This window comes from Tenrec ecaudatus, chromosome 1, assembly GCF_050624435.1.
Source record: "Tenrec ecaudatus isolate mTenEca1 chromosome 1, mTenEca1.hap1, whole genome shotgun sequence".
Classification (NCBI taxonomy): domain Eukaryota; kingdom Metazoa; phylum Chordata; class Mammalia; order Afrosoricida; family Tenrecidae; genus Tenrec; species Tenrec ecaudatus.
The window spans coordinates 176,884,473-176,902,353 of record NC_134530.1 but is presented as its reverse complement, the minus strand read 5'-3'; the positions used below and the strand labels follow the sequence as shown (position 1 = coordinate 176,902,353).

The following is a 17,881-nucleotide window of genomic DNA, read 5'->3' as shown; positions in this document are numbered from 1 at the left end:
CCAACCTCCTTTTACAATTTCAGTCAGAAACCCAATTGGCGGACCCCTGACTGAGTCCCGCAATGCAACGGCCTGATGTGAAAGGAATGAGTTTCTTGACTCAGTTTCCCCAGGGCCCTCACTCACATATGCCCAAAGCACCCATTTGCCCTCTGCACCCAGCCAACCTCTTTTCCCCGACACAGTTTTGCTTCTAGATCTTTTTTTCATCTATCTATCCCTAATAATTTATGTGTCCATTCATCTATGACCTTGACCTTTAAGATGTGATAATTAATGTCTCATTAACAGATCGTGACTACTGATGGGTCAGGTAGTATCTGTCTAACTGTTGATGGATAGCCACCCCATCAGAAAAGGACTCCATAATTAAAGAAGGATGAGAGGGCCTAGAATCAGGGCTAGATTTACCCAATCAGCAAGGTAAGCAGGGGCTAACTGGTGCTTACTTACTATTCAGGGAAACCCATGTGCAATTAATCGTTACCCTGTGCTTACCTTGGGGCTTTGATTGCTGTCGAAAGGCCCTGCAGAATTGGGAGAGAGACACAATGCTAGCCATAGACCTAAGCGCAGACCTTAGATGTGGTGGGAAAATGTGGACTTGTTTGTCCCAGGTTAATACCTGCTTTCTGAGTCCCCCATCCTTGCCAGGGACTGCACATTTTGGAAGCGGCTTTGCTTCTGTGGGAAGGCACTATGGGGCTGTGAGACAGATGTGAGCCACACCTAAAAGCAGAATCTTTGATGTGGTTTAAAAATGTGAAATTGGCCACTACAGATTAGTGAGTAAGCACCCGTGAGCTCGTGCTTACCGTGATTGTGGAATCATCTGACACTGCCTACAGCCTAGGGATTCAGAAAGCACAGAGCCATTTGAAAGCTCTGAGCAATAGTGCAGAAAAGAAACACGTTTAGTGCTCTTTAAACGGTGTCCCCTCCATGCAGAGTGGACCCTGGCGTTGGATGGCACCCTATCGGGCCACAGAACACAGTGTGGGAAACACGGAGGTAATGTACAATGTTCCTCATCCAAACATGCAGCCAGGTTAATGGCTGCTTCGAGAGACAGGCTCCTTCCCGAAGGCAAGGAGAAACTCAGCAGCACATGGCCTCCTGCCACCTCCCCAATGGCCTCTTGCTCCCCTCTCCCCTGGAATGCTGAGTTTCTCAAGTCTGGCTCCTTGAATACAAAGCTAGGGAAACAGCCCCTCTGCTGTACAACCAAGCTCTCTCACTTGAAGGCCAGCACTTCCTGTTTCCAGCTTCACCCCCAACCCTGCTGGGGGTGCCCGCTTCTCATCCTGTGGTTCTTTCTTCGCCAGATGAAGAAGCTTGCCAGGCGGCAGCAGCAACAGCAGCAGGATCAGCAGACTACCCAGAGGCTGAGTTCCGGTAAGCTTTGAAGCTGACCCATTCGCTATGGGAACATTCGTGGTTCGCAGGTAGACTGCCCACCTTCCTGGTGGGCTCACAGGGTGTGTTCCGCAGGGCGCGCACCTCCAGCTGTCACCAGCCTCGGTCAGTGGAGGTTTGTGCGTTGCTCTCATGCTGAACTGACTTCAGTGGCGCTTCCAGTAGAAAGACAGGCTTACTGCTGTTATAAAGGCTGCAGTCTCAGAATCCCCAGGCCTGGTTCTACTTGGCCCAGCAGGCCAAGGAATCAGTCAGTTCTACAGAAGTGGGTTTGGGGTTTTATCATGTTTTGCTTTTTTCAATCATTTTATGGGGGTGGGTCTTCTAAATCTTTTAACAGTCCATCATTCAATTGCATCAAGCACACTTGTGCTTATGTTGCCATCAACACTTCCAAAAATGACTTTTTTGTTTTGCTTTGAGTCCACATGCAGACAGGCTAGGAAGAGAAGCCTGGTAGTCTACTTCTGGAAATCAGCCAAATGAAAACATTATGGTACCACACCGGTTGGCTCTGCAGCCCATCTTGGGGACGGCACAGGACCAGGCAGCAGCGCTTTGCACGGGGTCACCGTGAGCCAGCGGCTGACTTGACAGCGATTGACAACCACAGTCAATTAAGTAGAAGACATTATTGGGACTTGGCCACTTCCCAAATAATGCAAACTAGGGAAAGTGATGGGAGCGGAATGGAAGCGCCATCCTTTGCGCGTGTACTTTGTAGTCGCAAGGCCTTCTCCCAGCCGCCATTCAGACTCAGACGGCCACTAGGCTCACCGTTAGGTGAGCAGAGAGCTTATGACTACTCCCATTCCATGGATGAGCAAACCAAGCCTCTCCGAGATGGAATGCGGTCCTAGACCAGGAAGGGATGGAGCTGGGCTTAGAGCCCTGCCCTCTGCCCAGCAGGTCCTCAACAACGTCCCGCCTTCCCCACCCTCCGTGCCATGTGCCTTCATTAGATTTCCGTGCTTGTTTTAAATAGGGTTGTTGTCTGAAAGGGAAGGGTTAAAAGCAGTTTGTAGGAGTCAAGGATGTTAAAAGAAGGAAACACAAGAATCACTCTAGTAGAACACTATCTCTTCAAAGGCTGTGTCCCTAAGAATCCGCCTGGGAGAATTGCTTGAACTTTCTTTGTGCCTTGAAATATGGCTTCTCACCTTGTCTTGGGCACAAGAATCACTGAGGATCTTGTTCAGAGGGCACATTCTGATTCAGAAGATCTGGGTGGGACCTGGGTATCTGCATGTTAACAAGGGCCCCAGTGATGCTTCGGCTGCTGATCTGCAGAGGACCGCACTCTGAGTCAGAAGACACGCAACATGGTGTCGGTTCTCAATCCCATCAGAAGAGCTCCTTGACCTTGCATGGACCCTGCCATGAGCTTGAAACCTGGCCTAGGCTCTCCTTAAATGTGGCTTCTTCCCTTCCTCCAGCCAGGAATCCCCTGGTTTCTTACTTGCAAGGCTAGATATTTGGGAGAAAGAAGCAGCTTTCCTCTTGCATAATGAGTTACAGACTGGGAAACGCACAGGGACAGTCTACTCCCGTCTTAAAGGGTTGCTATGTACGAGTCAGAATCAACTGTGAATTGACTTGATGGCAGTGAGTATGCTAAGTACTAATATCAAGATCTATGTTCAAAAGAGAGAAAAATGAAACAAAGGCATTGGTGCAGAAGAACAAAGCAGCAAACTGGTTAAGATACCTGAATTCTACCCTTTGCTTCACCCCCAATAAAGGTCCGTCTGGGACTAGCCTTTCAGCTCCTGTAGCCTCGGGCCACACAGGAATCTAACCCTGGACTCATGGGGAGACCCACGCACAACAGAATAAAATACTGCCTGCCCCTGCATGAAGCCTACGAGCACTTGCAAATTGGACCATGGTGATCCATAGAGTTTTATTGGTGGAAGTAGATCACCAGACCTTTCTTCCTACCCTGTTTCCCCGAAAATAAGACCGTGTCTTATATTAATTTTTGCTCCCAAAGATGTACTAGGTCTTATTTTCAGGGGATGTCTTATTTTTCCATGAAGAAGAATATGGTACACATTTATTGTTGAAAACAAAAAAGGAAATTTATTACCTGTATATGGTACGGTAGTAGTTGTCATCACAAACCACCATAACCAGACAAACTGTGAATCCTACAGTATCAAGAATTTCTTGTTACTCCTGCCTCACACGACTCACTGTCTCTGTGAGTCAGCCAGACTCCGTCAGGGCAGCACAAGCAGCAGGCGGCAGCTTGTCTTGGCGGCAGCGCTGGCTCTCTGATTAAGAGACCTCGCACTTCCTGTCTGCTCCAGCTGTGCTGTGGCCAACAGTGAGCTGCGTATTGGCACCCACAGCTACAGTCCAGAGTTACAGTAGCTTGGGGGGGGGGACTTATTATCGGTAGGCCTTATTTTCGGGGAAGTCTTATTTTCAGGGGATGTCTTACTTTTGGGGGAAAATGGTACTCTGTCCTCTGAAACCTCTTCGGTATCCTAGCAACATGCAAGCCATCAATGACAGATGAGTGGTAGCTTCACATGTGGTGATTGGCTGGAAATCAAGCCTAGGGTCTTACTCATAAGAGGCAAGAATTTTGCCCCTGAACAAATCTCTGGAGTAAGGTAAGGATGTCTAATAGCCCCATGATCAGAGTCCCTGTGAAGTTCAAAGAGACTCATAGAAAGGAGAGCCATTTAGTGAGAGCCATGGAAATTGACCCCATAGTGGCCAATAAACTCAAAGGGAACAGAGGTCATGAGGCATTGTGAGGGCACACACTCAGTGCTTGGGACCGACTTTAAATCATCCTAAAGGTGGACCCCAGGATAGGCTTCAGAGTGCTGAGACCTATGGGAGAAAGTTGCTCACTTCTTGTCACTGAAGAAATGGCGACCTGGAGTGTTGAGCCAACCATGTTCAGAGACCCACAGCACGATTCAGGGGCAGGGACTGAGTCTTAGTTTTGAGAAAGTTCTGCATGAGGGTACCATCCTGTAATTGCATATACAAGCTCATATTCATATCAGCTCCAGGCGGTCACCTGGACCAGCGTGGCGATTCCACCTTGACCGGTGGCCTCCTAGTGAGCTACCACCGTAAGGAGCTGTAGAAGCATGCACTCCAGTGGCTGCCAAACCAGTGCCCTTCAAACCTGAGGACTCTGTTCCAGTGATGTAGTGCAAGCAACCCCTCCCCTTCATTCCTTAACCTCCAAAGTGATCCCTGTAGGATCTTCAGTAGGGCACAGGCTGGTAACTATTCCCGCCCCCTCATCCCCTTCTTTTTATGCCCGAGACCACCCAGATCCAGAGAAGGAAGCTTATCTGGCCAAGATGATTCCATTTGTGTGCTAACAGCCCCTAAGATGGCCTTCGGTGATGATCCCTCCAAGCGAGGTTCACACCTTGCGATGTTCTCTGCCATGCTTGTCAGGGCTAACCTAGACAGTGACTTTCCAGGTCATCAAGACGGTGCAGCTTCTGCTTTGGGCTTTCTCGCAGGATACTTAAATAGTAGCCCTACGGACAGGTCCACTTGGCAGGGCTCGAATGGGCCTCTCAGACCTAGCACACCCCTCTCCAAGCCCAGGGCTCCCTGCCCTGCATTGACACACCTTGCTCACTCTCTTGTCTTCTGTGGAGCAGGCCAAAGGCCAGCACTGGGAATGAATGTTGGGGAGCGGGGGATGGGATGCGTAACCCAGAGGATGCTCTGTGGCTCTCTCTCCGTGACACTGGGCTGCGTACCGTGAGTGACCTGCCTTGTCCTTTGTCCCATAGCCCAGACAAACAGTGGTGGGAGCCCGGGGATGGAAGGGATCATGAACCCCTACACGGCTCTGCCCACCCCACAGCAGCTCCTGGCCATCGAGCAGAGTGTCTACAGCTCAGACCCCTTCCGACAGGGGCTCACCCCACCCCAGATGCCTGGAGACCACATGCACCCCTATGGTAAGAGGGACTCAGCCTCCACAGGGACCTCTGGCAATGCTCATGCACAGGTATCAGATTCCTTCCCAATCACATCCCACAGTTCCTTGTTGCCCACGGAAGCCCCAAAGCAAAACCAGTGCCTCATGAAAGGGGACTCGGGTAATGTCACCTCCGGCCACAGGAGAAAAGGCAGCATGCACTTTCTTTCCTGAGGTTCTCCCACAGGCACATTCCCAAGCTTGTGTGTTCAATTTGATTTAATAACGGATATTCCAACCGAAGGGCACAAGTGCTTGCATTGCACACCAGGTTTCAACGCCTAAATGTTTGCAAGCATCCTCAGTGCCGTTATGGGCAGAAGACCTTAATTAAGCAAACATTTACTGAGAGACAGAGACTATATGAAAGTTCATCAAACAAATATTCCACTTCTACTAAGCATGCTAGTAAGTGTAATTCATGAACCAAAAACAGACCCTTCAGGTGGAAAATAACTCCCCGCTGCATGCCAAATTGGACTTCATTTAAATGCTCCCTGCATACTGCCCACCCCTCCCACCTACAGACATACACTTCTCTCCAGCCCCCTAGCCATTTGTCCTGTCTGCTCCCCCACACTCATGGTCCAGACAGCCTGACATTTGCTTATAACACTAGCTTTACCATTTTGTCATATCCTGGTTTATATTGTTTTCAGTTGCATCCCCAGGTCCCCAGGGGAAAGACTGGGGTTTTAATACCTTCTAATTTTCTCAGTTTTTAATACCTTCTAATTTTCTCAGTCACTTAAGACACTCAGCTGCTAACTGGAAGGTTGGAAGTTTGAGTTCACCCCGGACCCCTTTGGAAGAAAGGGCTCTCAATTCTATTTCAGGGGAAACTTAAATACAATAATACCAGCCAGTGAAAACCCCATGAAGTACAATTCTTCTCTGACACAGGTGGAGGGCGCTGTGAGCTATAGTCAGCTCCCCAGCCACTGGGTACTGGGCCTTCTGTGAGCAGACTCCCCTTCTCCTTTCTCCCACACCTTACCCAGCACCCAGCAGTCAGCTTCTCTCGGTGGGGGGATGTTCGGTCAACACTGGGTGAGTGCTGTTGAGTCTCCCAGCAGGGCAGTCCAAATCTCATGCCGATGTTTCATCTCCTTTGCAGGTGCCGAGCCCCTTTTCCATGACCTGGATAGTGACACCTCCCTCAGTAACCTGGGTGACTGTTTCCTAGCAACATCAGAAGCCGGGCCCCTGCAGTCCCGAGTGGGAAATCCCATTGACCACCTGTACTCCATGCAGAATTCTTACTTCACCTCTTGAGGCTTCCCCTGGAGAGGTGTGGCTAGGCTCCCAAATGGAACCACCGCATTATGTGAGGGCTCCGCTGGCTTTAGCACAGGGAGGCCAGGGGAGAGGTGGGTTGGGGAGGGAGTTTTGTCGGGGATGCTGTTGTATCAATGATATGGTGTAGCTCAGCATTTCCAAAGACTGAATACATTATGGATTGCATAGTTTAATGTTTCTAATAAGAGTCTTAGCGTTAGAGACGAAGATGTGTTTATCATTAAGGACAGAGACCTTTAATATAGACATTCTCATGCAAACTAGATGCCTAGAGACTCCTAACAACTTCCCACCACTCTGGGGAAGCTCTTGTCAAGAGGTGCACATTTCTTTCCATCTATTACGCCCATAGACAGACAGACAGACAGACAGGTAGATGTGTGTGAGTGTGTAACCTTTCATACTTTATCATCAAAGTTTATTCCTAATTATAACAGACATCAACTGTACAGCAAAAGTAACTTTATTTTCAGTGTGAACTATATTTAAGGAAATGCTTGATGCACTTAAGTTATAAAATGAGATGATTTACTTTTATAAACTTTATTTTTAGTTGGGAGAGACCAGTTGGCAGGTCACAGAGGGCTGCTCCATCCAGCCCCGGAGCCTTGCGTGGCTGAGCTCATTCTGTTCTCAGGGAGCGTCTTTGAGAGCTGGAAAGGAGCTCTGTGGCTGGCAGCATCTCCTGTGGGTTCTCCCTCTCCGCAGGGAGCTGTATCACTGGGTGTGGGTGGGCCAGAACAATCTCTAATCACATTCTTAGGTACTTCAAAGCCCAGACTCCCGGGCTTTCTCTTAAACTCTGCTTTTTGGGCAGTGCTAGGCAAATCCATTGTTCTCTAGAGCTCTAGCATCTTCTGATTTGGGACGAGACTAATAGCGTGTACCTACCTCACTGGCCAACCCCCAGGACAGATGATCAAGGGGAAGACCAATACCTAATCGAGGGTCCACATCCAACTACACGAATCACCTGACCTCAGAGCTGCAGGGCTCCTCTTCCTTGAGGACAACACAGGCTGCCACAGGCCCTGCTGTGTGCCGGGGTCCTTAGGTGGGGAAGAGGCGAAGGCTCAGAGGGCGGGGGAGGACACTGGATGCTCTAGACTCTAGAGCAAGAGTCAGCAGACGACAGCCTGTTTTTGCCTAAGGGCTGGCGATGAAGAATGGCTTCCACATTTTAAAAAATGGTTTGTTAAAAAAAATTCAAAAACCTTGTCACAGAGTCTGTTGTGTGGCCCCCAAGGCCTAAACTATTTATTATCTGTCTTTTCTAGGAACTGTTTGCTAACCCCTGGTTTAGAGGGTCTGGGTCAAGCAGGCTGGTGGAGCTCATGCTAGGAGTGGTGGCCTCGGTGGGGACCCAGGACTCTTGGTTCTGGCTCCCTCTTCAACCAGTTCCATGCCCTGTTCTCGACACTGGTGCTTAGAATGGGATCTAGGGTCAGCCTGGAATCCCTCTGGAACATCCATCACAAGAGTCTTAGACACAGCATGACTCTACCCCTCTCGCTCTGCAAGGCCTACAGGGACTTGTCCACTGATGGTAGAATCGTCATGACGTGATTTGTGTTTATAATTTATACAAGCCCCAAGCCAGCCTGGTGAGTGAGAATCAGGCCCAGGCTGTGCTGCTCTGGTTCCTGTGGTAAGATCAGTGGGAGAACGTAGCCGACATGATGTGAGTGCACTTGAGCAGAGACCCTGACTCCACTCCTTAATGGCATACCACGATGAAATTAAAATCGTCTTACACATGAGCTGTTGTTTCTTTAGGGGCAGGGTGACGGGTAGCGAACGGGGAGAGTGTGGGTGTCTGATCAACAGGTGGGTGAGAATGAGCACACGGTGTACTGCAAATGAATGGCAAGAATGCCTACAGCCATAAATAAAGATGAAGTGGTCTTCATCGTCTTGTCAGGATGGGCTGCAAGAGCAGAATCCAGTCTTTACAAAGACCCTGCCCCATCCCATACCCAAAGGAGGTGCTGGGCATATTTTGTTCGTCATCATACTCGCTCATGGGAGAGCAGATTGCAAGATGCCGTGGATGAAACTTCACTTGGAAATCAGAGTCATGGAGCAGGAGGAGGATTCCTCACGGTTGAGGGCTAATACCAGGGTGGGGGATAGAGCACCAGGGTGGGGGGGCAGAGCACCAGGGTGGGGGGAAACCGGCAGGCACCTAGGTAGAATCATCCCCAAATGCCCGAATTTTTAGATGTCATACAAGAAATTGCATGGGCAATTGTTAGGGCCATGTAGGAAACAATCCCGAAGACTGAATGCAAGACCACGAGACATAGACCCAAACCCACAAAGTGGCACCATGGGGGGCTATCTTGTCTCTTCCTCTTACAACTGTTCAGGACCTGCCACTCAACTTTGGGCTCCTGTGTCCCCCACCGGAAGTCGGCTCTGCCTCTTGCCAAGAGCAGAGAGGAAGAGAGGTGCAACTTCAAAAGCCAGGCTAGGAGGCAGGAGGAGCCACCTGGGAGGCCCAGATCCCTGACTGGCCTCCCTGGGGCCGAACTCTAGCTTCCAAAGGGACCTTTAGCAGCAGCTCCTTCCCCCTGATTCTTGCCAGATTCAGCATTGACTTCGTCCTCTCAGAGCAACCTGCAAAGCCGGCTTAGATGCCTGGGTTGTAAGAATGAGGCTAGTCCTATCATTGTACGAAATACATGCAAAAATGTGTGTGATAGCTCAAACTCAATAGAAATGTTTATCTTTGCTCGCATTCTTTCTGGGAGGGGCCTCAGATTAGAGGGGCACCTCGCTGGGGGGCATCCTGAGGGCTCTGCCGTTTTCAGTTCAAGGCTACAAGCTTTCCTGGGGGGTTGATTGGCTCCATCCCAGCCAACTCCAAGGAGAAAAGAGAAAGAAGGAGTGCTGGAGGGAGGTTTCTAGGAGCCAGGCCTACTAGTGACTCGTGGCTCTGGCACCACTGTCTTTCGGATGGAATCCTGTCACATGGGTATTACCTCGCACTCAAACCTTTCAGGAGGCTGGGAGGGTGGTGTGCCTCAAAGGAGAGCGAATGTTTTGTCGAGCTGGTGGCCGCTTCTTGCAGGGTGCTCCCCCCAAATACCTGTAGTATCCTTTGACTTCACTCTCCAAGCCCTTTCCCCACTGCATTGTATTGCCCATTCTATTGCCTGTGTCTCTTGCTAGCCAGCAACCTTTTTGCAAGAAGAGATTCATTCTTTGCTATTTTTGCTCCCAGAGAAAGAGAGCAAAAATACCCAGCACCTAGCTAAGCACCTTGTTTATAGAAGACAATAACAGCTTTTGGAGGGATATATTGGACAATTTCTCCTGTTTCTATTTCGGGTGCTGCAATTCACCTGCATGACTAAATTTCCACTCCAGACCTGGTATTTCTGGCTGACCCAAAGGGCATTGTGAGTAGTTGGAGACCAGGACAAAATGGTTGGATGTTCCTCATTGGGTGACACCCAACAGTCAACTGGAAGTGGATGACTGCTTTCCTGCTAGTCATCCTGTGTGTTGTCCAGAGGGTGGAGCAGGCTCTCCTTCCCTATTTCTTTCTTGCCGAGCACAATGATAGCTATGCGTTGTTAGGTGGCTGTTGTCAGGGGCTGTCCAGGTGGCACTAACTCGTAGTGATCCCGAGCACAGCAGAACACAGCATCACATGGTCTTGCACCATCCTCGTTGTTGTTGTGTTTTGAGCCCATTGCTGTGGCCACTGGATCCAACCATCTCACTGAAAGATCTTCTTGGTCTATGACCACCGTCGGCTTTACCAAGCATGATGTTCCTTTCAAGGGATGGGTCTCTCCTAGTGACATGTCAGAAGTATGTACCAACCTGACTTCTGAGGAGTGTTCTGGTTGTACGTCTTTCACGACAAATTAGTTTGTGTTTCTAGCAGATCATGATACTTTCGTTATTTTTCACCAACGCCGGAATTCCAATGCCGCTATTCTCCCATGGCCTTTCATATTCACTGTCCAACTTTCCCGTGCGTACACGATGATTGCAACGTCCATGGCTTGGCCAGGCTCCGTTTAGTTCTCATCTTTGAAAAATGAGTATACTCACTCCGTGCACAAATCAAGCCCACTGCCAGGGTCACTGGCTCGGGGTTCCCAGGCTCTGTAATCTTTATGGGCATGGACAGCCTCCTCTCCTGCAGCACTTGGTGGGTTTGACCTCTCAACTTTGGATTTAACAGACCAGTGCTTATGGGAGGGCACCACCAGGGCTCCTTGAGGTATGAGTAGACATGAGTAAATCCTTGTGGAGACATTGCTCTTGAATCTTTGTCCCTCCTCCAGTTCTTGGCTACGATTTAATAGCAATACACACTCTCCTCTTCTCTTGGCCCATTCGTGCCCTTATCACTTTATATGTATTGAGTAAACCACGCACCACATAATCCAACTTTCCAGCAACTTCTTCCAGGGGTGTGTCCACTGAGCTACACTTTCCTCCCCTAGTGGCCAGGGTCCTTCTGCTCCTCCCCTGCATTCCTCTCCTGGAAGCCCCGTCCTCTCCTCAAAGTCTAGGACGCCCTTGATAATGCACAGGTCAAAATACTCAGTGGTGCCGCTCTGCTTTATCTTACTCAATTTTGAGAACTCACCAGAAAGATTTATTGATTAGCATTGAAAGATGTGTCCTCTCCTGCATCTCCAACAATGGAAGATGATATTCATTGTACAAGAGAACAACCACGTCCTCTTCTTTCCTATGTTCTATCCAGGAAATATTCTTTTAGAAACAATGTTGAGAAACTGTTATGTTTTAGGCATTATACTAATACAATCACATTACTTTGCTAGAATATTTTTAGGGTTCCCTTTGGATTTAAATTGATTTATCTCTTGAAAGCATGTGTTAAACCATCCATCCATCAATCCATCCATCCATCCATCCATCCATCCATCCATCCATCCATCCATCCATCCGTCCTCCCATCCATCTATCCACCCATCCATCCATCATTTCTGTTGTTCCTATCTTTATTCGGGAATTCCTTTATTGAATGCTTACCATATGGCAAACTGGTCAGCAACATAGCCCTGGAGTGAGCATGTCTACATTCAAACCCCAATTCCTTTGCTTATCTTTGTTATTTATAGAGCTCAAGCTTCAGAGGGGCTCTGAAGGAAATAGAACATGCAAAACACTTGGCCCTGTGCCTGGCACCTAGAAAGTCCTTAGTTCGTATGTTTGCAGCAGTTCTGTGTGTCATAATTTTGTCGCTGGTGAAAGATTCTGAAGGCCTATGGGAGTCTTCATATTGGAGGATAATGAAGAGTGCACCCCAATTGACCTGAGATGTCGTTGTTAGGTGCTGGTGAGTCAGTCCCAACTCATAGAGAGCCCTGTACTACAGACAACACACTACCTGGCCCTGCACCATCCTCACCATCACTTGAACTCACTATTGCAGCCACAGTGCCAATCCATCTCCTTTATCTAAGACAGGAAGGCTCAAATCACTTCTTGCCATCACTTTTTAAAATTTCGGTCCAGGTGATTCACAGCCAGATTCAGAATTACCATGGAGTCATTTGCTAGGATGGTGTTACTGTGTTTTAAGGCATGTAGATACAATCCCAATAAAAAGAGAAATATATAGAAAGCCCAACAGCCCAAGGAAAAGCATCCAAGTCATAGGAGATTTCTTCAGCAATCTTGTTACCTTTTTGTCATGGGCTGCCTCACGGGGACAATGTGAAGGCTGGGATCAAAGAGCAGGTCCCTGGGCTCATCGGTGAAACTTTGTTTCCGTAGGAGAGGTTTGCGTTGACCTACCATAAATCAAAAATAGGAAGAAAGTGAATTTGTTCATTCTAACCTAAAATTAATTTTTCACTGAATTGCAATTGAACCCAATTTCTCTTTCTCATACACACAGACCCAAAGACAAATGTATTTATTCAATCCAAAATGAGCTGCAATAACCCAACTCAACTGAGACAAGATTGTGCCAGTAAGAGCCACAATATTGCTTCCCTAAATCTCTCTGTTTATATGTGAAACATTTGTTCAATGACAAAGAGGGAAGAGCTATCTGATTCCAAAGAAGGCCTTGGAAATATAATATGATGTGCAATGATGGAGAATTAGAGGGCACTGAGCCCTTGAAGTTGATGTCATATTTGAAACTCCCTTGATGAGTAACCTTGAACAAGGCTCTCAGCCTCCTTCTCATCATCTCTAAAATGGGCATTGATACCTGCCTTGCTTATCCTATAGGTACTTGCTTGTGGCCATGAAAAGAAGTATTCGGGGAAAAAAACAAAAAACTTTGTAGGCCATGAAGAGTGTCTTAGCATTATGTCCCCAAAAGGCAAATGTAGACTGACTTCGGGAGCGTGGTATCTGTGTAAACAGTCCTCTGCCTCAGGTGGGTGTCCACAGGCAGGTAGGGATACTCACACCTCAGGGAAAATAACCTCTTTCATCTCCAGCTTCCTGCCGCCACCATGTTCTCCGCCCCATGGAGGGCATCTGGAAAAGTTGTCCATGCCACTTCATGAGCTTAGGAAGGGAAAGGTGGAGGCTGCTGTGGTGGCAGAGTGGGCTACCTGTTGGGCTCTAACCATGAGGTCAGTAGTTCAAAACCACCAGCCACTCTAAGGAATAAATATGTGTCTTTCTAGTCCCATGAAACGTAACCACCTTAGTAAACCACAGAGACAGTTCTGATCTGTCCTCTAGGGTTGCTGTAGTTGGAATCAACCTGATGGCAGTCGGTGAACCTCTGATTATGGGGGAAAGGGCCCACCCATTGTAGTTGTGCAAATGATAAAATTGTATGGACCCTTTTCATGTAGTCACTTAATTCTGTAGATAGATAAACAGAGAGGGAAAAAGAAAATATGCCCCAGGCTCTGGGCTGGGTAATAGAAAGACTGAGATAAAAAAGAGAGACACGGATCCTGCCCTCATGGAGATCAGCAGGTGATAGCCATCAGCCAAGACGGCTCATGGATTTATTTGACTTGCACTGTATGAAGAACCCCAAAGGGGAGGACTCCGAGTTCTAAAGGAACATAGGAGCCAAGGAGATGTGACCTAGTCATGAAGGCCAGAGAAGGTTTCTCTGAGCAGTGATGGTGGACCTGAGATTTTATTCTTTTCTTAATGCCCTCCCATATCAAATGCCGGTTCTGTTTCTCCTTTTTATAAAGTTTTATTCTGTCTACCAGGAAGGACAAATAGAATAAACATAGGCCCTCTACGATCCAAAGATATTGTCTTAGTATTTTATAGTACAAGCAAAATATCTTCAAAAGCAAAGGAATGGGCCCCTGTCACTCAATCATTAAGCCCTGTGTTCTGCTCACAGAGCATCCTTGCCCCTCCTTTTGATAACATCATCCTCATTTCCTCTAGGGAGTTGACCTTCCTCTATTGTGTGCAGTCTATGAGACTGCAAGTCAAGGTGACCTGGGATCCTGTGTATTCAAAGCTGGACCAATCACTCTTTCCCAGGTTTTGGATCTTGGAATGGCACAAGGTTGGAAGGTTGGTTGGAATTTGTCCATTGTCCAGAGATGGCACCCATGAGATGACAGGCAGTTCCTGCTGTCTGGACCCTAGTTCTACCACAGCTTGTCCCTGTTTCTGAGACTGATCTCCAAATGCCCAACGAATCTATGAACAATCTGTTATACCAATAAATATCCCTTTTTGTGCAACGTAACCTGAGTTGTTTTCTGTTGCTTGCAGCCAGAAAAGCCTAACTGAAGCTGAAGATCTACCCTTAGTGCAATGCTTTGTGTTGTGCAAAGGGTGTGTGTGTGTGTGTGTGTGTGTGTGTGTGTGTGTGTGTGTGAAGTCCTCATTTCAACCATCTAGATAAGGTTGGGCAGGCGTTACTTGCCCTACAGTATAGCTTAGAAAATGAAAACGTAGAGAGGTTAAGAGCCTTGCCCAAAGTCACAGCTATAGATAGGACCAGGGTTGAGTTTCGAATTCACATCTAGTAATTACTGGTATTATGTCTGCTCCCTTCGCCCTGAGTTCTAAATGGTAAGGAACATAGAAGCATTAGGAACATACACACACTCAGGTGCTGTGGTTGTGCGATGTCCGAAGAAGCAGTGATGTCATTCCTGCTTATAGAGGGGTTACAGCCTAATTGAAGATAACAGGTCTTCACATGAGCTCAATCTCAATCGCTGTTTATGTCCATGGTCAGATTACAGGTATAGCTGATGGGAGTCCAGAAAGGAGGCCAATGGGATAAAAAATAGAAGGAAGAAGAGACTTCTCTTAGAACGAGGACTTGAAGGGAACCATCGAAGATGGGCAGTGTGGATAGGTGGAGGGGAGGTGTGGGACCATCCCAACAATAGACCAGCTGTGAGCATATACATGCACCATGTCCATCACAGCGCTATGCACAACAGCAACCAGCTGGAGACAATCTAGGTGCTCACCCACAGATAAATGGTTACACAAACTCAGGGGCATTTACTCAATGGAATACTGTGCAGTGTGAAAAATGAAGAACCTGAGAGACACTTTATAACACGGACCTACCTGGAGGACATTCCACCGAGTGAAACAAGTCAACATCAAAGGACAGATACTGTATGTGATCACTGCTTTAGAAGTCAAGAAAAGGTTTACATACAGAAAGAACCATTCATAGACGGTTACCGGGCAGAGAGGGCGAGGGAAGGGAAATCACGAACTAGAGGGTAGACCATGTTAACTGTTATTCATTTCAGCGAGAGGAAAGCTAACATACAATAAAGGGGAGACTAGTTTAAAAAAGCCCATGGAGTCCATAGTGCAAGGCATCCTCACTCGAGAATGCGTACAGACAGACGATTTTTGTTGGGGTGACAGATGGACTAACGGTGAAATTAAGGCACGGAGTCAGGCTGATCGTGAAGGTGTTGGTGACAGAAGGGCTTTCATTAGTACAAATCAAGGCACTTGGTTTTGGCTGGGCCTGGTGATTGTAGCCCATGATCTATTACTTCCCTCAATAATATCTTGAACCTGTAAGCACAAGGTTGTTTGAAATAAAGCCTGTATTTCCCATTGCAGCTGAACGCTGTCAGTGGGTTGCATTCTGTCCAGTGAGATAAGGGAATGTGACACATGGAGTCTTTCTTAAAAGACAGCTGGCCTGCGTCTTTCTCCTCTTCTTCCGTATCACTTTCTTCCTCCTGACTGGAATGCAGAATGGCTGGGGCTGGAGCAACTCCCACAGGCCATGAAGTGAATTGATAAAGGGAAGGCTCACGTGGTACAACAAGGTATAAGGAACCTGGATTCCAGAGGACTGGGGGACGCCAAGATGTCATATCAACCCAAATAATCTGCATCCGCCCCTATACGATAGATGCACCAACGTGAAATAAATCTCTCTCTTTGTAAAGGTTACTATTGCTTTGTGTTTCTGTCATCCACAACCAAGCCTAACCCTAAGCGATACATAAAGCCAAACCACATTAGAAAGAATACTAAGTTCACTTTGTTCCCCTCAGGCTTCTAAGAGAGAAAGTACAAAGCCCAACCCACTATTCTTGGGTAATTGCAGTCACTGAGGAGTACACAGACCCCAGTTTTAGCCCCAAGTACAACTTTAGATGTCAAATGATATTCTTTCTCTCCAGCATACACACATGCACACCACACACACACACACACACACACACACACACACACACACACACACACACACACACACACACACACACACTGGAGGCCTTTGGCTAGAAGTCATATTGGTTTCCTCGGGCTGTCTTAATACAGCATCCTAACTTTGGTAACTACACCATAGGAATGCATGTTCTCACAGTTCAGGAGGCCTGGCATATCAAACCAAGGGGTAAGCGAGTTAGTTCATCCTAGAGGTCCTGAGATGGGATCCTTCACATACCACCCTCCTAGCTTCAGGTGGCTGCTGGCAATCTCATTTTTACTTGGTTTGTAGATGCCTCACTATAATCTCTACCATCGTCTTCAGAATGCTTTCTCTCTGCGTATGTGTATTCTCTAAGTTTTTAAAGGATACTTGTCATTTTATGAAGTAACCCTGGTGGTGCTCTGGGCTAGGTATTGGGCTGCTAACCTCAAGGTCAATGGCTGAAAAATACAGGGTGCTTCATGGGAGAAAGTTAAGGCTGTCTGTTCTCCCCAAAATTACAGTCTCAGAAACTGTATATAGGGTGACTATGCCATTGTATTTGGGGTACAGTTGGATAATTCAATATTATTTTAATATCTACAAAGACCCTCATTTGAAATAGGTCACCTTCACAAGTCCACCTGGGAGCAGCAGGCAGGAACAGCATTCAACACACTTTACCACCCTACTCCCATAGCTAGCCAGTGATGTTCCCTTCAACCCAGACCCAAGGTGTAATGTGGACGAGGTCTGAGAGTGGTTCCATGTGTGTGTCCAAGAAAGACGGAGGTTAAAGGGAATACAGTGACTTTCAAACGTTGCTGAACTTGCCATCCCTCCTACAACCTGAAGGATGCTGGGGCAGCTACCTGCCATAGTCCGGAGGAGGAAATAGAAGACAACTTATTCCTAACCATGATCGGATACCTAAGCTTCATTGCACAAACCAATTTATCAATAAAACTTTTGTTTTTAATCATCATCTGTCTGACTTTTTTTGTAATGTTGTTAGCTGCCAACTTTGGAATCAAAGTTATTTATTGCTTCTCTAACCCTCCAACAGTATACCTCTTAGTGTAAAGAAGGGGGTTGTAAGCAACTGGCCATGGAGTCAAGAAGTATGCACATGAGCCAGCCAATTGTGCAAGACATTAAGGTTATGAACCTAATGAGTATCTCATAAAGGGAGAATGTGGACTAGAATGTGGAATTGGGAAAACTTCTAGGTGGGGTGGCATCCAAGCTAGGGATGGAACATGAGTGTTTTTTTTAAAATTTAACCATTTTATTGGCATGTTATTCAAAAATCTTACATAAATAGTTCAGTCATCTTAAAAAGAGTTGTACAATTACCACCACCATAAATTTCGGGACATTTTCTCCCTTCTGGTACCTATAGTTATTAACTTTCCACCCCATCCTCACTCCTGCCAACACTACCCATTCTGGATTTTTTATACAGAAAAACATTTGAAAAATAACAAAGTGAAGCAGAAAAGCTTCAATTGAAAAGGAAGAAAATATTAAAACTAGAACAAATTGAAAATGGGTCAACGCGGAGATCA

The 17,881-nt window shown here is 47.2% G+C and overlaps 1 protein-coding gene across 1 annotated transcript in view; it reads left to right on the top strand.

The window, feature by feature from the left end:
- Positions 1-6,661, top strand: part of LMX1A (LIM homeobox transcription factor 1 alpha) — a 204,854-nt gene extending 198,193 nt beyond the window's left edge. Inside the window, exons 6-8 of the mRNA XM_075540457.1 lie at positions 1,326-1,395; positions 5,196-5,366; positions 6,504-6,661. Coding sequence (XP_075396572.1) covers positions 1,326-1,395; positions 5,196-5,366; positions 6,504-6,661 — 399 coding nt within the window. The remainder of the gene's footprint in view (positions 1-1,325; positions 1,396-5,195; positions 5,367-6,503) is intronic.
- Positions 6,662-17,881: the final 11,220 nt, after the last annotated feature.